This window comes from Falco cherrug, chromosome 7 (assembly GCF_023634085.1).
Source record: "Falco cherrug isolate bFalChe1 chromosome 7, bFalChe1.pri, whole genome shotgun sequence".
Lineage (NCBI taxonomy): Eukaryota > Metazoa > Chordata > Aves > Falconiformes > Falconidae > Falco > Falco cherrug.
Genome location: NC_073703.1, coordinates 40,972,562 through 40,994,098, shown reverse-complemented (window position 1 = coordinate 40,994,098; position 21,537 = coordinate 40,972,562). Strand labels below are relative to the sequence as shown.

At 35.2% G+C, this 21,537-nt stretch overlaps 1 protein-coding gene across 6 annotated transcripts in view; it reads right to left on the bottom strand.

The window, feature by feature from the left end:
- DICER1 (dicer 1, ribonuclease III) overlaps window positions 1-21,537 on the bottom strand; it is a 66,762-nt gene that overhangs the window by 36,321 nt on the left and 8,904 nt on the right. For 2 of the 6 annotated variants that reach the window (XM_055715131.1, XM_055715136.1), the window contains exons 2-8: window positions 12,305-12,370; window positions 11,321-11,421; window positions 4,020-4,212; window positions 2,905-3,067; window positions 2,335-2,465; window positions 1,049-1,183; window positions 63-223 (exon numbers count right to left, since the gene is read on the bottom strand). In XM_055715131.1, the coding sequence (XP_055571106.1) occupies window positions 63-223; window positions 1,049-1,183; window positions 2,335-2,465; window positions 2,905-3,067; window positions 4,020-4,163 (734 nt within the window). In that variant the 5' untranslated portion in view covers window positions 4,164-4,212; window positions 11,321-11,421; window positions 12,305-12,370. Of the gene's footprint in view, window positions 1-62; window positions 224-1,048; window positions 1,184-2,334; window positions 2,466-2,904; window positions 3,068-4,019; window positions 4,213-11,320; window positions 11,422-12,304; window positions 12,371-18,683; window positions 21,333-21,360; window positions 21,422-21,537 lie in introns of those variants that run through there. The other 4 variants (XM_055715135.1, XM_055715133.1, XM_005438863.4 and 1 more) reach the window with 4 other exon arrangements.

Here is a 21,537-nt window from a genome sequence, read left to right as displayed (position 1 = left end):
TATTCCTCCATCCAAAGTGAAAATGCAGGCATCAATTTGAAAGGCATAATTGTACAACGTACCTGTCTAAGACCACCAAATCAGTTGCAGTTTCAGCATTGCTTTTTAAAATTTTCTCCAGTTTCTGGATCTTCTCCTCTAGCTCAGCAGGATCGCATTTCCCATTTAAAATGGAAGCAGTTAATCCCAAGATTCGAGGACATGATGGATAATCCTCACAGATCTGTGAAGTAAAACAGAATGAAATACCTTAGGACAATGATCCTGCAAATCTAATACGAAACTAGCAGACTGCTAACTTAGATGCTTAGTTGGAAACTAGCATTTCAATAGCAGGTCTTGGAAAAGGAACAATACATTGAATGAGGTTTTTCTGTTCTACTGACTGGAGATTAAACTAGAAATTGATTAACATTTAATGGCAATTATCTTTAAAGGTAAATATTTACAACATGGAAAAATATAACTAGTTAGCATTGCACAGAATATCCTTGCTACATTTATAATACACATCTCCTAATACTTCCACATCATGTAAAAACTAAAGTATCATCTGATAAATTAAGACGTTCTGCTTAAACTTGAAAGAGACTTTCAGAACGACCTCTATTATACACATTTCTCATACTTTATAAGCCAAATACCACATGGACCTAAGAACATCCTGGAAAGAGCCCTACAAACATCTTTAGAAATGAGTATTTTAAAAATAATAAAACCCGATTAGTACATCCCATTCCCAAAATCAAATATTTTATCAATGAATTTTGTGAATTCCCCTAATTTCGTAACTTTACCTTCTCTAGCCAGGTTTTTCTTTAATCCCTTCTGGAAAATGCAGTAAATACACTTTTTCATCTGATACTATCACTGAAGTCTTAACTGATTACAGTAATTTCACAGTCCTGGAATATGCTGAAATAAGATTCCACTGATATTTTTCATTGGTAGCAAAAGCTGTTTTAGAACGGTTCCCACTTCTCCAGCCCTACCACCTGACTCCTCCTCCTCAAGCAAGTCTTAAAATATTCATGCAATGGAAACCCACCTTCATAATTTCACGGTATGGGTGATCCTGGATTGCAAGATGGCACTCATCAAACACCAGAAGATTAATATTTGACAGGGATAAATACTCATTTCTCAAAACAGTCAAAGCAACATGACATGTCATAACCAGAACCTAGATTGAAAGGGGAAAAAACCAGAAGGGTCAATATAAGAAAAGTGCAAGCTGTCTTAGGTCAAGGTGAAGTAGGAAAGCCTTCTGCAGGTCTTGCTAGACAGTATTAGCAGATATCGCCTCCTATTCATCTACATACACCACGTAAGGAAAAGGAGAATAAAACATTATCTACTTGAGGAAGTAATCTGTCTGAACATCTTGTATGTATCTCTGGTCACATCCCTAGAAAAAACTGAATACAACAAACAGACGATCTCAACATCAGCCAGACTACACAGAACAAGCGTCATTAAATCCATTACAAATTAGTGTCCTTTGTATGTCCCATCATGTCTCTGGCAAGAAAGATAGCTCTTCATAAACTCATAACCACCTGCAGCTATAACAAAAGCAGGATGTTATCACAATTCTTTTTAAAGGAAAACCCATTTTTTGTACATGATCACAGATAAAAAGCTGAGTTTCTTGATAAAGTTACGCACTCTTTTTACACTAACTTTGAACTCCACCAAGTATAGTAACAATTTCACTTGTCAGAGTTCCTCAGACTTATTTCACAGACCATTAAACACTGGTGAAAAAAGCCAGAAATTACAAATATTTGCGTTACAGCAACATAGTTAGGTCAGCATGGAAAAAAATCCAACCAACCAACCAACAAAACCCAAACACCCCAAAACAAAAAAAACAAACCCCAAACCCCCACACCATTAAAGCTCATGATTTTACATCTAAAGGAAGAACTACACAGATATAGTATACCTAAAAAGGCAGAAAAAAAATGCATGCCCAAGAGAATGTACTGCATCCCCAGCAAACATTCAATTTTATCCTCTTTTTTAGTACATGGTATTTAAAATTTTTTTTCAATGGTATTTAATGTACACTATGCACACTTGAAAAGTCTTCTGCAATCATCATCATCATGAACAACATGTCAGGAACTGAAAACAAAGGATTAAAAATACAACCTTTTAAAAACAGCCTGAGAACTCCTACTCATGTTTTGCCTCAAAATTCATATACAAACACTACCAATATGTCTGTTAGAAAAAAAAGTTAATGTATAATTGGAAGAAGTCACTTCTGATCAAGCCTAACTTACTGTAGACTCTGCTTGTATTTATAGTTTATATTTAATACATCACCTGATGCTTGGAGAATTCCTGACTCCACTTCTCTTTTGTCCATGATTCAGTTATCTCTAAACTTGAATACTCTCCCACTTTAAGATCTGAATGTGTCCTGACAGCTGACACTTGTTGAGCAACTTGATTTGCTTAAGAAAAAATAAAAAACACCCTCAATTATATAAAGGTCTTCTCACACATTAATTTTCAAGATGTGTGTCATATTACCTAGCATGATGTTTTATAACATGATCTTTAGCTTAGACCAGTGTTAAATCATGTGTACACAGCAACTGCCTCCATGTAAAACCACAGCAAGGAAACAGACTGGTAACTAAATTGCACTTCAGATTCAATGTCTTAATTTTAAACCAGGAAACAGATGTCAGAGGGATAAACAGGTTGTAGTAAATGGATTATAAGCAAAACATGAAAGGTATCACATTCTATAATCAGTTTAGCATATTTGCTGTTGAATACTTTATGCAAAAGTTTCTCCCAACTTTGCTTTCACGCAACTTCTATTAAGGAATATTCCATAGAAATATTAACAGCCTGTGTGGGAACTCGGTACGTTCTCCTCCTTACCTGAGTTGACCAAGAACACAGTTCTTTTTCCATTTTTGTTGAAATCTCCCCTGATCTGATAGGACAGCTCTTTAGTGAGTAGTACTGCAATAAAAGTCTTCCCTGAGCCAGTGTTTAAGCAGACTATTGTATTATGATCCAAAGCTGCTTCAAGCAGTTCAACCTGGGTTTAAAAAATAATAATGCCCTTACTTGCTGCAATGCAGTGAAAAAGCTGACAAAAAAATGGCACAAGTGGTAAATAAACTACAGACAAATCAGTAATACCTCCAGAAATCTTTCCACTGCCATAGAATTAACACACCTTTCATAACAACATATTGTCACAGTCTTTCAAAAAATATTAATACACACTATATATAGTCTGGCTTCTAAATCTAAAATCCTTTAGTATCACAATTTGCTGCTATTTTAAGTAGCTATTTCTAACTATACCTTTTCAATAGATGATTCTGTTGCTAGATACATTGTGTGAAGAAGGATGTTAGAGCTTTTAAGTCTAGCACACATCAATTGACCTAAACAAGGAAGTATATTAGCTCAAGGTGATCCAAGCTTATACTAATCAACTGCTAGCTTTCAGGCACCTCTGCAGTGCAAAGACAACTGAAATTCTAGAGCTCAGAAATAACCTTCCTTAACAAAATGAAAATCAGAATGCCCCGATAGGGTTTCTGACATTTCCGAGCTGCTTTGACCAGTATGTGAACAAAAAAATAAAATATCAAGATTTACTATGGAGAAGACAGAAGGTCAGGGGGGGAAGGAGACATGATTGTATGCATACAACTGAGACGCACAGTGTCGTGTTTACTGTATTTGTCCCTAACAGCGTATTGCAGAGAGCAGCAGGAGAATACTCAGCTTAAAAGTTTTTCTGCTCATTACAGCAAATTGAGAAGAAGGAATAGGGGATATTACAAATGTAGAACACAGCCAAGCTGAAGAAAAAGGGACACAATTAACCCCCAACAAGTGGAGCCATGAGACAAACATGCCTAGACTATATACAACACTGCACATTCTTCAGCTGCTCTGGCTCTTTTTCCCCATTAAGTTAATAGAGTAATGTTAGAAAAAAGTACAATTAAATCCATTAGTATTATCACCAGTACCTGATATTTTCTTGGTGTGTAAATGTTATCATGAATTGCTTCTTGTTGCCATGGTAGTCCAAAAAATGGACCCATTGGGGAGGAAGCAGGGGTCATGAGCTGCAGTCCCGCCATGCTGAGGGATTGCAAAGCAGGGCTTTTCATTCATTCATCCAGTGTTTCTTTCATTGCATTTTTGTTCCAGCACAGCCTACTATGGGAAGAAAAAGAAACAGTATTAGATACAGTCACAATAAAAAGCAAAAAGAGAAAATTTATTCTAATAAAAAGACACCACTTGATCTTACTTCCATAAGATCTCATACTGTTTTCAGCAGAAAACATTAATTTTAAATTTACAACTTTCCTACTTAAAGACACATGTTTATCAAAGTACCAAAAAAATTCAGAGGAGCTGTACTTTATGGGGCAAAGTTCATTCTAGGCATTTGGATTTATGCAGATACATTTGAATATAAAGTTCCATTTATGTTCTGACAGAATCCCATGTAAAATATCTTTAAGAACAATTTTTTTTTAAAATAATGTTGTTTCAGCTTTACTTCAGGAAAGAAATTGATTTTCCAGACCACATGCATAAATAAGTATCACATTTTCCATTTTTCTTTCCAACCAAAAAGTCACTATGACCAGTTCAAAAAAGCTTTACATGCACACACACACACCCCCACCCCCCCAGGAACTTTAATCAGCAGGGAAAGAACAGGAACTACACAAGAAACAACCTCAGCATTATCCAATCAACAGATTCGGATAAGGTTATCTGTTTAAAGAACTCGCTGAAGTATTATAAACAATTGTTGATGACCCTGATAAAGACTAATGGAGAAAGGGACACTTACCAGGTTAACCACTAATTTCCAGAAATATATTCTAATTGATAAACAAACAATCCATTCTCAACTTGATGAAAATTATGCACTAGAAAACACTTTCCTACTAAAGGTATGAAGTCCTCATCACTGCAGGAGGTTTAAAAACATTTGCTACCTCTCAGGAATGATTACGATTTAGAAGAAAAAAATAATAATCAATTCCACCTTGCCCAGGGAAACAGATAAAAGCCTAACAATACAGAAAAATGTTGCTGAAGTACAATACAACATAATGCAGCAAATCTAAGAAATCTTGCATACTTCCCCTCCTTCAAATCAGATACATACCCTTTTCAATAAAACAGTATTTTCAAGTTTTAGTTCTCAAAATTCCTAGATGCGCTATATTCAGTTATCATCAATCTCAAAATGAGAAATGCATAAAATTGACAATGCTTTCAAATTTCATCATTCATTAGGAATACATGAGGAAAAGCGAATTATCACCCTATTGCATAGAAATGTCCTTGCTTTTCTATATGAATGAAAGCTGGTTAAGTTTTGCAAATGTGCACTAAGGAAGAAAATCTGAGAAAAGTATGATACGGTATCTAATAGAAAACATTAATTACTAATAGTTATGAGAAATAATTGCTTTCAGAGATTACAAATAAAGCAGTACAATTTAGGATAAAAAAATAATAATTTATTTCTGTTCCAAGATGAAACTTTTTTACCATAGCCTTCAACTAATATAACATTGTAGCTCTTTGTCATATATTCACATTTTTAAGTTAAAAATTATAATTTAGGCCATGTCTATACACCGATATATATTTTAACTAATATTAAGTAACTATGGGAAGCTCTGACAAGAGAGATCAAACTGATCACTCTGGTTTTCCATCTCGGGTATATCTTGCAAAATAAAGAGAACTGAATATATTGAATTAGATTATCACTCCTCTTGCAGAAGAAATGCCACTTTCTATAAAGTAGTCAGAGATAAAGCTTTGTCTCATTTTTTTTTTTTTCCAAAGAGGTAGGGGGCATCCTGAAGGACAGCGTGGTTAAGTTGAAGTAACACTGTTCTGTTCAATTATAAAGAATTATTTCTCTTTTGAATAAAAACATGCAGTAGTAAATGCTACTTAGTGAAAGAGGGTAAACATAACTTTTTGGTCTTTGGCTCAGCAATAAGTGTACTTCATCCTCCATCAAAAACAGTATTTCTTTACTAAAAGAACTGTGTTAATATTGCCAAAATCTTGTCTGATATTTAAATTTGAGCTTCACAGAAACTGTTGGGCAGAGACGACTCCAGAAAGAAAAGTTGTATTCAAATTTTTTTTAAAAAATAATGATGAACGAATGTACATTTTCACAGGGCATACGAAAGAATGCTTTTGACACTTTATCTGATTTCTTCTCTCAGCTGCTTTTCAATGAGTCTCCAAACTCATGCAAACCTTCTCATTTACTTTTTCAGTTCTGTAACATAACCTAATTTCAGCCGGAGTCTCTCAGATTATCTAAATAGATAAAATGGATCAATATGATGTTGCTTTATTTAGCTGCAAATAGAAAACAACCTAGTGTACACACATCATAAAATCAGTAATACATTGTTATTCATGTCAGCTGTAATACAAAAACACTCCTATAGATTTTTAAACTGTTTTTATACATTTCAAACAAAGCATACAAGCACACGCAGGTTCTGTTCTAACAATTCAACTAGTAACTTTAGAGTGTTCAAATCTGGCACAACTGGAAGATATTATGCTTCACTCCCTCTTTGGAACTAGTGGCTTCATGGCTGTTCCTCCACTGGGACTCGACATCTCTGGGAGACAAATGGCAGGAAAGATGCATGTACTATACAGTTGCATGTAGCAAACATGATCACCATTGACATTCTGATCTATGAGCATCTGCATATCAAATGTACTGATATTAATCAGTATGTGACTAATCAGATTAAATCAGTCACATGGCAATGACAGTAGCACGATACACAATCTTCCCCAGTCACTGATAGAAAGCACATGGAAACTGTGCACTGCTAACCTCAGTGAAGCTTTTGTATGAACTGACAGCTTAGGCGTATGAGAGCCAGGGAGAAGGGAGAAAACGTTGAGAAAGCGTCATACTCAACCATCTCCCCAAGCTTATAGCTTAAGCTCACCAACAATATACCTAGCTTCTCTTCTTATATCCCATTGAGTATCATACTAGTTGGTAACACACACACAAAAAAAATCCTTTGAAGAACAAAAAGTCTTTATCACATTTACAGTATTTCACTGAAATAGTCTCAGGAATGCTTATCTACTTACATATAGCAAGTCATATGGAAACATTATTAGTTTGAGACCTCATCAGTGTCACTGTAATCGCTCAAGACTGGAAGGGACCAGGAAAAAAACACAAATATTTTGTACAGTAAAAGCTAAAGCAAATTCCTCATTCATTCCTGCATCTAAGCCTAGCAACTTCAGTTTTATATATCACTTTAGACCAGCAACGCCTCATCTTTGTTTACTATTCCACCTATTTTGTGTTTCTTTTCCAAATCATAAATACAACTTTGGGAACATAAAATAGCTGTATCACATTACCAGGAGGGAATTAAGGAAAGAAATCCAAGCTTAGTTTAGAAGGCTGCTTGTTTTTTATTTACATAGGAACTAATATTCACAAATAATCTTACCTCCCTTGCTACTCACTTAATGAAAGTGATACTAGGTTAGCTACTCCACTGCAAGAAACAGGGGGATTTATACTTACGGTTCCAGATTGATCTGGAAGAGCTGTGAAACAACATATATTCTAAACTACAATTTCGGTTTCTGTGTATCCTCGCAAAGACCTGCCTTAAAGTACAATCATGTCAGAGATCAAAAAGCATTCTCAAAAAAAAAAAATATCCTTTGAAGTGCAAAGGAAAAGCACACGAACACTGGAACTTGAAAAGTAAGCACAAGCAGAACAGCATTGCCTGCCACTGTTAATCACATCACTATCACCTTGCAATCTGACAAAAAAAAAAAAGAGAATTTTTCTGCACAATTAGTTAGCAAAATAACAGTAAAGCTCGCATGTGGCACAACACACTTGAAAAAGCTTAAATTCCCTCCTACTGTATGCTAACTCAGGTAAAAAAAAAATAAAAGTTCCCCTCCTGAACCATCAATGCTACTCCCTGCTGTGCTGAAGTTTCCTAGTCCCGGCCTTCATTTGTATTATTTGTATTGGAAGTATATAAGATCTGACAATATCAATGTCAATGTTATTATGGGAGTAAGCCAGAATAATGAAGTAATTTTATGATTCTAAGTCTATATTTCAACAGCAAGGAAAATATCAAGTTCTTCAATAAAATAAAAGCAGTACAGGACTACCTAGAAATCAAAAGGGAAAACACACATCTACTTGAAGAACAGGCTTCAAATTGAAAACACTTGAGATACAAGTACATGTGTTCAGAATTTGTGGACAGAAGTCAACTGCACATAGCTAACAAACTAGCTAACAGCAAAGCTGAAAAAACCCCAACCTAGTCCTTCTCAGCCAGTGTGAGTAATAAAGACATCTGTTAAGATGTTCCACCTTTATCCACTGAGTTATTTTGAAAATTGATAAAATTTTCAGGTTTTTACCACCATTTGTGTGCATAGTATGTGTTATATTCATGCCAAGTTAATGCAAAACTACATCTCCTATTAATCACAAGAATTTATTACTGCCATACGCAATGTGTTTAATCTGGTTTTTTTTTCACTAATTCTGATTTGTAATTCTGTAGCCAATATAATCCTTATGATACACAAATTATTTCTAATGCTGTAGGTTTTCATCTTTGTCCAGCAATGTCTAACTTATTCTCTAAATACAGTCAGTATCAGCCAAAAAAAAAATAAAAATTGGCCTCCAGGGGTGGGAAAAAAACCAAACAATAATCCACTTACTCTAAAGTAAATAAACCATAGTCTACACAAAAAATACAAACACTCTTGCTACTTGAATATTCTCTTACACTAACATCTAAAGAGTCTGAATATCATGTTCTTTACAACAAGTTTTACGTCTGAGTGTGGCACGAAACATTAACTTGCTGAAAGATCTAACAGAAAATTCGTACTTGGGTAATGGTGGACCAAATAAAAAACAGTAAAAAATTACAAATATAAAATACAGAGAAGAAAATTAATGTAAATGTTAGCTTATAAAATATTCACTGATGATGTTCCACACCAGCTACTGCAGAAGTCTGCAGTAAAGTGACTTTTACTTACACTACATGATAAGAATTACATTCCCTACGCAGTGGCAAGAATGGGTTTTGCCCAAGTGAAAGCAAACATACAAGATTCCTACAATGTCTGGTTTCTATACCTGCTTTTAAAAGTATATTTTTTAAAAGGATTTGACGTTTCCTTAGAAGTCCAAAAGCATTAAAAAAGCATATTTTGTGTATACTATTCCTGTCTGTAACTTCAGTTCTCTGAGAAGTTAAAAAAAGTTATTTGGAAAAAAAGGTCCAAAAACTCAAACATCTCAAAAACAAGTGAAAAAGTCTCACTTCCATGGGAAAGGTTTTTTCCCTCCCCTTCATTCAGCAGCTGCTATCTAGGATACTTTGAGCATTGAGATTTCTGCTCCCAACTCAAAACTCAGTCTCTAAACAACATAATTTGGCCCAGAAGGGCTAAAGTAAGGAAATACTGTCAAACTATAATCACTCAATAACATGAATCAGAAATTTCTTTTACATTATGCTATCTTTAACATACAATTCAGCTGCATAAGACACTCCTTATCTGTTATCTTTGAAAGACCTCCACCACATGCATTGCCTAACAGTAGTCAGGGGTGAGGGGAAAAAACGTATTTCAGATGTGTTCTCTTTCAGGAAGGGCAAACAATGCATAAATGCTTACAAAGCTCAAATACGAGCATTTCTATAAGAACCAGCTCCCCTGGTTTCCCTAGCACAATCATCAATATTTATTATCAATGCTCATCTTGAACTGTATTTTATTTGTTCTATTCTTCTGATACAGAGCCAGTCTAACAGCACAAGCAGAACAGCGGTCCCTAACAGCATACCAAGGCACACCGGAGCAGCAAAGACTGCTTTCTGTTTTTCAGAAGTTTCATTAAAGAGCTTATTAAATGAAGATTACATTGAGGCTCTACATTTGAACGACCTGCTTCTGAAGCATTTCTACAAGCAATAAAGAGTTAAAAGCTGGAACTCCTGCCAGACTCCTCCTAAATGTCTGTATACAGGAGAGAAAAGGAATACAACATGACACTTAAGACTCAGAAAAATGCACAACACTTAAGTCCCTCATCTAGTGTTCAGTCATCAGTATTAGCAAACCTGGATTTGAAGCAAAAGCCTAATAAACACTTTGTTGCAATTAGTCTAGCTCTACCAACAGAGCCAGCAAGACACAGTTCACACCAACAGTTACGCTGCTATACATTATTAACATACCACTATATATCAACATAACATACATGGGCTATAAGGCATTTACCAGTACAGAAATAACCGATACTTGTTTTCACATTTTTTCTAGCATATCTATAGTGACACCAGTGCATGAGACATTCAGAATAGAAGTTTAGAAAGGGGATGCTTGTCCTTTAACAAATACAGACCATGTAGCCAGATTCTGGCGCAAACTGTTTCAATTTTTAACACAATGTGTATAAGACCCTGTACAACAGGCCTAACTATGTAGTTACTTAATCAGTGGTGCTGAACTGATGCTATGCAGGTTCTTCCTCTTTCACCTCCTTAACACAGTGGACAAAAGATTAATCAGGAAGTGTATGGCACCTAAGACAGAAGACAAGGTGAGGACCAGTGACATTAGATAAATTTCTGTCTTGCCTATGTTATCAATTTAGGTATCATTTTTTCTTCAATGCAGCCTTAATCAGAGAGCCTCTTTTCCTGGTTTTGCTGAACTTGTAATTCAAACTGAATCATACTATTGAAACTCAGGCCTTAACAATTTACCTGTCATTTACTTTCCTCACCATTCACTTTGTATCTCGTACCTGGAACAACATATAAATTCAATTCTAACTCCAACACTTCATATATCACCTCTCTTCCCAGTTTTTCTTCTAATTGACTGTATTTCAACAACTTAACCACATTTGAATATAAAATCCACAAGCAATATTTAAACACACCCCCCCCTTCTAAAAAACTAAATGTATTTCTAATCATATGCCGCTTATGCCATTGCTGTATCTAACCATGTACGCATAAAAAAAAAAAAAAAAAAAAGAGTAGCTACTTTCACTATTCTTTCCAAAGAAATTCACAGTAAATTTCTATAACCTCACACACGTAAGTTATTTTACTCTGTGGTCCTGAAGAAGCTTTAAACATAAATAGCAGAATACAGTGAAGTGATACAGAAAAACCCGCTTCTCCCATACTACACAGCATAGTCTTACCGTTTTAATTTCCGCAGTCTCTGTGTTTATGCTTCCTGAACTGCATTTTGACATCATGATATCAGCTTGTAGATTAATCGCATAATTTGCAAGCTTCGGCTCTTAAAAACAAGAACAACAACAAAACCTATCAACTAAAAAAATAGTTTGAAAAGGGAACTACAACAGCAGGGTCAATTGTGGCAATTCAGTTGCTTATAAACATTTAAATGTGTCAAGCCTGCACTGACTGTAACTTCCTGACAGAAAATGAACTACTTATGTCCATCCATGAATTATTTTAGTTTAGTCTTAAAAATAAGAATTTAAAAGTGTGATTTAAAGGTTAATTTTTGGTAGTTTAAAAGTACAAGGAAAGCATACTTCCCAAATCCTATTTACAGGTATTGTAATTAATATTAATAACTGGTTCATGTGAGAAATACAGTACTATGTTCTACATAATCTTACTATGTTCTGTATAATTGTACGGCTTCCATGCACATGTATTTTCATTTTATTTGAGTTAAACATTTTAAATAATCAGAATTCAAACTTCTTTAAACTATTTAAATTTGAAGCCACAAATAATAAACTGATGAAAAAGCAACAATCACTTATTCCTAAGTACATTAAGATATGGGTTTTTTAATAAAAGTAATAATACTGTGCAATTAAGATGATTTGCATAAGAAACCCATTTAGCATTTAGGAGTTAGGAAATATAGCCATTCTATAAAAGTACAACTTAAACCAATACCATATTTAAGCAGATCTACAGTGTTCTCAAAGCTTTAAATTAAAAAAAAAATTACATTATATACTCATCTAAAGTATGAGCTTTCCCAGATCTAAAGAGAGAAGTTCTGAAGTCATTTTTTTTAAAAAATCAATACTGAAAACTTAAATACGAAATGGAACTTGATGAAAATTTCTACTCCAATCAGTTGCATAAAGTTAACAAGGAGGACACTCCCAAGATTACTTCAGTATGTTCATTTTTACCTCAAATGCTGATGCTGAGCTTTTCCAGAGTCTCCAAGCCTGTAATTTTGTTTCACCCTAGGTAACCTAAAAGGCAATATAAAAAGAGAGCATTTTAACATAAACTGCCATAAAAATCAATTGTGCCATGTGGTAGTCTGCTTTCTTGCATTTTAATATTTAGCTCTGTAGCAACAGCACATGGGCCTTCAAAATCTAGTTATCATATGTCCTTTTTTGGCTAGGAACACACACAGTTTCTGAAAGATCAGCCTGAAGTGCTCAGGAGGTATTTGCATATTTTGTTGGACTCAGCTAGCAATTACTGTAGCAGATAAAACTAGATTTATAGTTTTCCTCCCCTATGCTCCCTCCATGCATGTTTCACCTAATACAGTAATGAAATCTTTAACAAACTTATCATTCAACACATTAAAAAAACACACAAATACCTTCAAAGAATGTATGTGTTTCCAAAAACCAAAATAATCAAACAGTTATTTTCTTTTACAACAAGAATATGTAGGTAGCACAGCAGAGAAAATCCGACCAGTACTGCATTCATGTTCAAAAGTTTTATTCCCAGGATCTAAGTTTTAAATTTGTGTTTGTACCATACACATATCCTTTTTTCTTTTCTGCACAGAATACAGCAAACTGCTGCTAAGATGCAGCAAGTTTAACTTAAATTTACTGTAATATGTTCTTATTATGCCTAGGTTATTCATTTTTTCACTGCCCCTAAAACATGAAACAGAGTATGTATTCCATTGAACCAGAAAATACCCTAACAGCTGAAAACTGTCACATCTCCAGTAAAAATGCAGAAATACACTTTATATTGGCAAGAAAACCAGAAAGGAACAATAGAGCATTTAGTCACCCCACCATATAACAAACAAGAACAGGAAAAAAAAAAAAAGGTTCAACTCTTGTCAGTAAAGCTAATGCCATATATGGCTTCACATCGCACATTTACTTTATTCCCTAATTGTAGATAGCAAACAAAAGGCACACAGATCAGTAGGCAAGATGTGGGAGAGCCAAAAAAGTATGTAATTCTCCACCAACCCCAACAATTTCCTTTGGCACATCAAAGCGGTAAAACAGAAGATTGCAGCTTTAATCCATAGGCAGACATGAATTACAGTAGGCTCTTTCAATGCCGAAGCCAACATACAACCAGACAGGCCACATTCCTGAGATGCAGTCAAGTTCTCATACAAAACAGTGGACTTATATCACATTAGCATCTAAATGGTGTTGGTGCACCCACTTAGACAAAAGCCTGTTGCAGTAGACGGCCAATCCTTCCTGTCTGCAGGCCAAAGGCATCTGCAGCTTGCCAACCATCCCAGCCAAACAATGGACGCAGCTAGGGTTTACCACAGCAAATAACATAACCAACCCCTCCACCATTTATTAACTATAACATTGGAGTCCAATTCTGTCAGATTTTTTTTTACCACATTAAAACCCAATATATAGATCTAATTTTACTCTACAGTGCCTGGGGATCTTGTTAAAAGAAAGCAAGAGGGGCAAAAAGGAAAAGTTAATGACATTGACATTGCTAAAAATTAATTTCTAACATGTCTTCCATTGAACAGTAATGCCACAGGTTTTTTTGGTGGGTGTGTTTGTTTTTTTTTAAGGTTTCTATTAAAAGGTCAACATTCACCCATTTTATGTAAAGGTAGAAGGTGAGAGTTTCAATATAACTAGCTATTTGGAGTGTTTAACTAGACACACCACAACCATATCAAATACTGAAAGAATAAAGCAGCATCATGAAAAGAAAAAAAATAAATCAGTTCCTATAAAGACATCAAGAGAAGCATCCAAGAAATGACATGCCAGTCACTTCTGTAACTCTCTAGTGCTCTAGAAATCTGCAAGCAACCACTAGTTACTTCCACAAATCTCAGCCAAGATCTTCAAGGATCTCTGCTATTTGCTACTTAAACATTTGCCAATACAAAAATTAAGTATCTAAATATATCAAAGAGTACACAAAAGAATGTATCAACAAGTTTGTTTTTATTTCCTGGGTTTGTAATTCAGTATTTTAAAATAATCATGGTAATATGACACCTAATTGTTGCTATTAAGATTGCAGAAAAAGGACTGAAATTTACAGTAAAAAAACTACTGACACACTACAGGCAATAGGCTGAATCCAAAATACACACTATCAACATTCTTGCTCTTCAACATCTTCTACAGTTTTAAAATAAACAGCTATTCCCTCCATCCCAGTAATGATATTATTTAATTAAACCATTATTCAAACAGTTAGCAACTTGAAAATGAAGTTCTTATCTTGCAATAACATCTATGCAATTGGACTCAAGCTCAGATGAAGTTTCTTCATGCAAATACAAACAAATTCCGGCATGAACCAAAGTCCTGCAGCATCAGAAGGGTAAGGTAAAAACTACCATTACGATTGGAAGGAAAAAGTCCATCTGGGCTGGCATCCTGCCTCTCTGTAATTACAGCTGGTCACAGATGTTGGGAGGTGTGTGTGTGAGACTATAAAACAGGTCTCATCCTTCTCTTCCATGTAGTTATTCCAGCAACCTTATATTACAAGTATTTTCCTTTGGTTTATTATGGTACAAACAACAAAATTAGTCAGAAGCCACAGCTCAAACTCACTACTGCCTCAGATTAACTCCAAACCAAAATACTCTTAGCATCCAATGAATTAAGCCTTCTGCATGGAAGTCAGGAAAAAATTTACACTTGGGACACCTCTCTCTAAATAAAAAATTTGCCCTGTAAGAACACCCTGAAACACATTTAATGGATGTAACAGCAATTAGAGCTATTCCACATAATATTCAATTTGACTTTTTTTTCCAATTTGCTGCTTGAAAACCAAGCCACAGAAAAGCCATAGCTAAGTTCACAGATCCTAATTTACATAGGTAACCACACTATTATTGTATCAATATCACAAGAAATGATAACTGACCGTATCTGTGAATTTATTTATCATTCAGTCCTTTACTTGGGTACCAAATTATTTACTTGTAATTACTTAGTTTATTTAAAGGTTATATTCAAGCTTTTCAGGCACCTATGTCTTTTGACAGGAAGGCAATTAAGCAGACATCAGGACAGGGATTTCTCTCTTCCCCAATCGGGAGCAAGCTGTGAGGGAAGTACAATTCCAAAGCATCAATTATTCTTGCTTATGAAAAGCAAAAGCAGCAGCTGCCCCATGAATATAACCTCATGTGGGGATTTCAATCCCATTATTTGCATAAACATAAATCCTTTCTCTCCATGTGGCAAAAAGTCAAGCTCCCCAAGAAGCGGGCTGTCCGCAGTTTTCTGTTTCTGTGCCAGAACATCCAAAGTTATTAAGAGTCCTACATTACAAAAGGCTTTCTGTGAAGTCAGCAATTCTGTGATGCAAGACCTGCAGATACTTGGGGTTTAAGTCACTCTCTAGAATTTCCATCAAATTTAAAATGACAGTTCAAGTCTCCTATCATTGGTCATAATTTCAATTTATGTATCACCCAAGAATCAGTGTACAAATGACAGGAATAATCCCCAAAAATAATGTATTTAACAGTGCAAACTAACTCATCCTAATGCAGCCTTCAAATACAGAAGTACTATGTACTGGTTAGCACATTATTTACTCAAATTACATTTTGGGTTTTGTAGCTTTCGACCAGCCTTCCTAAAAAATAAAGGCTTGTCAAAAGTTGCACTACATGTCTGCACATGTTCTCTCCCTGCAAAGAATTTGCTGGGATTGGATTCACTTGCTGTAAAACTGGGATGAAGTCAGTATTAAGTCCATAAAGATTTGTATTATAAAGAGACTGGTTTTGCTCTCAAATCCAGAAGACATTCAAAGCTGCTCAGATGCCACAGAACCCAACCTCCAGAGGTAACAGAGGATGTGGGGGAAAAATGATAGATGGGAAACAATGGACCCCAACAAATAAACAAACAAACAACAACAAACACCCCCCCCACACACACTTAACTGATTCTTTCATGTCATTGAAGAAAAACCTGAATCAGTGGTAAGACACTTCCACAGGCCCACCAATTTTTTTCTGAAACATGTAAGAATGTCTAAGAGTCTAAATGAAAATGCTCTGGAACAGGAACAGCGTCGGCAAGGGGTCTCAAGCAAGATGAAATGCATGAAAAGAATGTATGTGCCTGATTGTAAAATGATCCAAATTGATTCCAAAATGGAAAAGGTCATTAAAAAATGAAATTATTCGCACCTTAACCTACATATCCAGCTAAATAACTTCCTGTGCTGAGCAGCCAGAAAAGGCTCTTATGTTGAGGCTTTTCTTATTTTAAGAGCTGAGAATCAACTTTAATTATCTGTGTGATGATTATCTCAAAACAACAAGTGTAATGTGTTTCTGCAGCATTAACAGACCAATGCTGAAAAACTGCACACTGTGAAGCACTTTACATCGCTTCCTGGTATTCTGAATTTTCTACTTACAAAAATTAAAACAACTTTTCACTTAACAGTAGTAATTAATACTTTTTATTTGAGTCAAACTAAAAAGAACTGCCATCTTTAAGGCAGAGGCTGTTACATCCTACTGAAGCATCAGGCCTCAGCACAGAAGCAGCTACCTTAGATCATACATACCTAGCTGAATGCAATGAGCAACAAAGTAAAAAGTTACAGCATTTTATAAAGTGTCATTTCCCTCCATGTAAATATATGCATTTAGAATAGAAAACAATCACTCCTTTACATTCTTTACAGTTAAATATAAGACTTCAGCAGGTCACAGAAATTATTTTTTTTATTATTTTAATGCATCAATCCTCATTTTTCAATATTGTCCCATAAAGCACATAGATTTGCAATGCTGCATGGGGTTCAAAACTGATGAGATGATATAAATACATTTTAATAGTATAAAGCTAGAATGTAGCATTTTCATATCTCGGGTTATTTGTAGTGCTGTTGACCTTCAAGAACGGACATGATATGGAAACTGATTCATATATATACACAAGAATTTACTCTGTGAAAAGGTAGTGATGGGAAAGATTAAGTCCCTATCTGAGGTAACGTGGCAAAAAATAACAGTATATGATGAGACATGCTTGTTTTGTCTCTTTTCAGACCTGAACCATAGGTAAGGAAAGCTGGAACAGTTTGCCAACATTTGAGGACTTAATCTGGTACTATGTAACTTGAAGTTATCACTGAAGAAAAACCTTTATTTTTAACAGATGCCTTAAATGGAAGTCTTAGATTTAAGAGTAAATATGGAAACACGATTGACTTTGAAAAATAAAAACACTCAAGATCCACAAAACACAACAGCCTCCTCTCCGCAACATGTGGGATCACAGGGGTCTTAACATTGACTAAGAAACTTTAAATTCTAATGTTTTTTCCTTCTCCTTTGAAAGCTTTTTGTTCTGATCAGCTATGAAAGCTAGTATGAGGTCAAACAGATAAACAGCCTAACATGTTACAGTTGTGACATAACCCATTAATTAAGGGTGCCTTACCTCCAATAATGATGCAACACTAACACTTTCAATTCATAGACACAAACCAAAAAATACACCCATTCCTGATTCAACAATCTGTCCATTTTCTACAGCAGCAGAACAAATGCAAGAATAATTGGAGATAAAATAGGCATCCTTGCAATTTCTCCGAATGCACATTAATAGGTATCTCTGCCTAATGCCAAGTCTACATTACAGTTAGAATCTTTTCAGTCCACTGCAGCATTAGTCCAACGTTTCACATTAGTACTGCACGTTACATATACAGTATGGATACTCAGACTATGTGGCTAAAACAAAGTATACAAGTTGCTCCTCCTTGATGAATGATAAAAAGTTTCAAAACCTGAAATAAGCTGCTTTACTACAGCAATCATTAAATAAATTAAAAAAGAAGGGAGGGAGGGCAGGAGAGCACGGGGCAGGGCAAGGTAAGTTATTACTCTTCATTTCTCAGAGTGGAGTAAAAGGTACTCCTGCACACGAGCAAAAGCATTCCCAGCTATGCAAACAAAAGGATGGTTCCAGACATCAAAGCAGTTGTGGTTTACTGCATATGACATTACTCATTTAATGACTATTGAGGCAGGTTAGAAGGAAAGATAATGTAATATTGCTAAACAATTCCACTTTTTCTACATTATTATCTAAAACCACTCAGGGCTGAGAAGTGTTTTAAAGGAGGAAGATTCCTATGAATGGCACAATTAAGAGTTTCTGACATCAAGTTTGCGTTCAAGAAGCGATATAGTACTGCACCTGCCAATCAGCCCTTCTGTTGAGCACAACTTGAAATTCCTATGGTTCCTTCAATTCCAGACTGTGTCTGAGTAACTGACACGAAATTACACTGGACAGACAGACATACCTACAGGATTCTGGTCCACAGCCATCAGCTGAAGGGAGTTCTTCTCTTCTGTAACACTAAAATACAGTGCTGCAATTCAATCAGTTGTGAACCCCATTTTCAGGGCAGAACAAAAGTATACTAGTTTTAGTAGAGCCCCTTTTCTAAAAATAACACTGTAAACTTTGCTTTACCTGGAATTACCAGCTCCACAGCACTGGTTATCAAATAATAGTAGTATCAAAAGATAGAAAATACGAAACAAACGAAAGAATTCTGTCCTGTTCTTACCACATCAGTTGAGTTTGCATGAAGTTGTCAAACCACTTATCATTATACCAAAAATACCATCTTATTACCAGAAGTATAACAGACAATTCACAGGTTGCTTCATTGTAGCAACATTAAGCAGCCAACGTCAAGCAATCATTAGCAAAAAATGAGGGATTTTACAATTTTTTAGTTTTGAGATTTCAGAAAAACTGCAGCCATTCTGACAGCTGCATTAGCAAAGCCTGGACTAGCTCCCCTTTCTGCTGGTGTCCTAAGCTTCTACTCTGTATACATTAAGACCTGGGGGGGGAAAAAAAATAAAATATATATATATAATTGACAGCCTGGCAGGTACACTCTGCAGAAATCCTGAAACTGACATGAAAACAGTGGGAGATGACAAAATTTTGCAGTTATCAACACATCATTCTTCTGATCTGGGAAGTGCTGCAAACACTTCAACTTAGTGATGAGTACTGGATTATGAGTACTTTCTTGCCCTCATTTATCCTCACAGTACCCTGAATGTGACCAATTCCAGCAGGTCAGACTGACTATGTAGTTCTCCAGAGGCCAACCAAATCCAGACTCTCTGAAGACATCCATGAAGCAGCACAGAAGGGAATGGAGAGCAGAACAGCTGTAATGAATACATACTTCCTTTTAGGAAGGATCAGAAGAAACACTGCCAGCACTTAAATGACAAAGAATACAATCCAGTTACGAGGGAATCAAAGGAAAGGAGAATTTATAGAAGCAAATCAGAGAAACATTAATGCAATCAACATCTTGGAACAGTAGAGCTACTTCCGCTTAAAAGAAAAAAAAAATAGAACACCTCACTATAAGCCTTAAGGTGCTAAATAATTTGGTTAAAAAGCAGGGGAATAATCAAGCATTTTAAGATAAATGATTCCACTATTAACAGCCCAATACAGCAAGTCTGATTAAATTGAAGGCATTAAACCCCCTTAATTTAATCTTGATTTATACCAGGAAACCTTACATATAGAACGGTTAGTTATAAAAGAAAAAAAGAAACCGTATCAGTTAGAAGCTTATTTTGGTTTTGTAGGTATTTTTAGAAACAAGTGCTTCTATACTGGTATTAATTACTTTGATTTGCAACTATCAAATACAGGCATCTGATTAATTAGGAGGGTAGTGTCACAGCCATTATTAACATTCAAGTAATTACATCATTTAGCTTATTAATTAGGATATTCCACTATATTGAATAATTCCCCCTGCCTATAATGCATATGATGGTGTATTTGGAAAGATTTTACAACTCAGTGCAAACATATCTTAAAGTTATAATTATAAAACTTTAAATTATGCAAAATAAATATTTAAATACATCTGGCTTTCAATTGCATTGACTAATCATTTGCTTTTATCAGCTAATGAGCTGACATATTTGAGTAGGCATGAACAGATGCACTAAGATGCCAAAAGAGGCAGATAATTGATTGGTATGACTTTCAGAATGATTTAAACAGATTACACGCCTAACTTTCAATGGAGATTTGAAAGATTTCCCACTTCTTCCTCAGCATTGCTTTCTCAACTTTGAGCAACAGGAGATCTCACTTCTCTTTAATTACATCTTTCTTGCACAACAAAAATCAAAAGTACTATCTGGAAAAATGCATAGTAAGCTTTCACCATTTTAAAGACCAAATTGACATGTACTTACTGAAGGCAGGATACAATTCTAACACTCAAAACTTTCCTTTTCTCCAAAACTGCATATAATTAATTCAGAACCAGCCATTTTCATAATTTACAGTTCAAACTACTTCAGCATCTGTCAAACACATACTAAAACTAACTGGTGGAAAAAATAAAAATAAAAAAAAAATCCCAGGCTGTAAGTCTAGGCCCTTAAGACTTGCAATATAAAAATAGTTTTGAAATTAAATTTTAGAGGTATATTGTTTTTAGAAGTCTGGCTTTGCTGCACAGACAAGAGCTTAGAGAAACTGAGATTAATCAACTAAGGCAATGAAGTTCATTCAAAAAGTAAAAGTTCGTTAAACACTTATGGGCAAGCTGTCACTGAAGAGAGTGACCTTATTACTCCTCTTCTAGTAGGATTAAACACAGAACATATGCAGAGGTTTAACATACCATAATTTCACCAGATCGGTATTTCACTTTAGCTCTTTCAAACACGCTCATAAAAATTTGTGCTTGGCTGTACAGTCAAGCTTCTTTAAAATAGTCACTGAAGAAATATGATCTCTCTGGTGTAGACAAAATACAGGAAAGTCGCTTTATATTTTATCACTTTCCTTTTGTTTTCATTCAGCATTGAGACAGAATGCTGTATGATAAAAAGCTCTCAGATCACAGCTTAACACGCCTTTAATATGGCACTACTATACACACAAGACCACCACTTACTCACTGTTCAACTTACGTGCTGCCTCCAACCCTCTCTTACGCTGGCACAAATGTTCCCAGGTAATTTGTGACCCCATCTAGAGACAGACCATAACAAAGTAAAGAAATCACACACAATAAAACTGTTTCTTAGATGAATTAGTCTCCTTAATCTACTTCATCATACAGCTTCTGAAACACTTGCACCAATAAA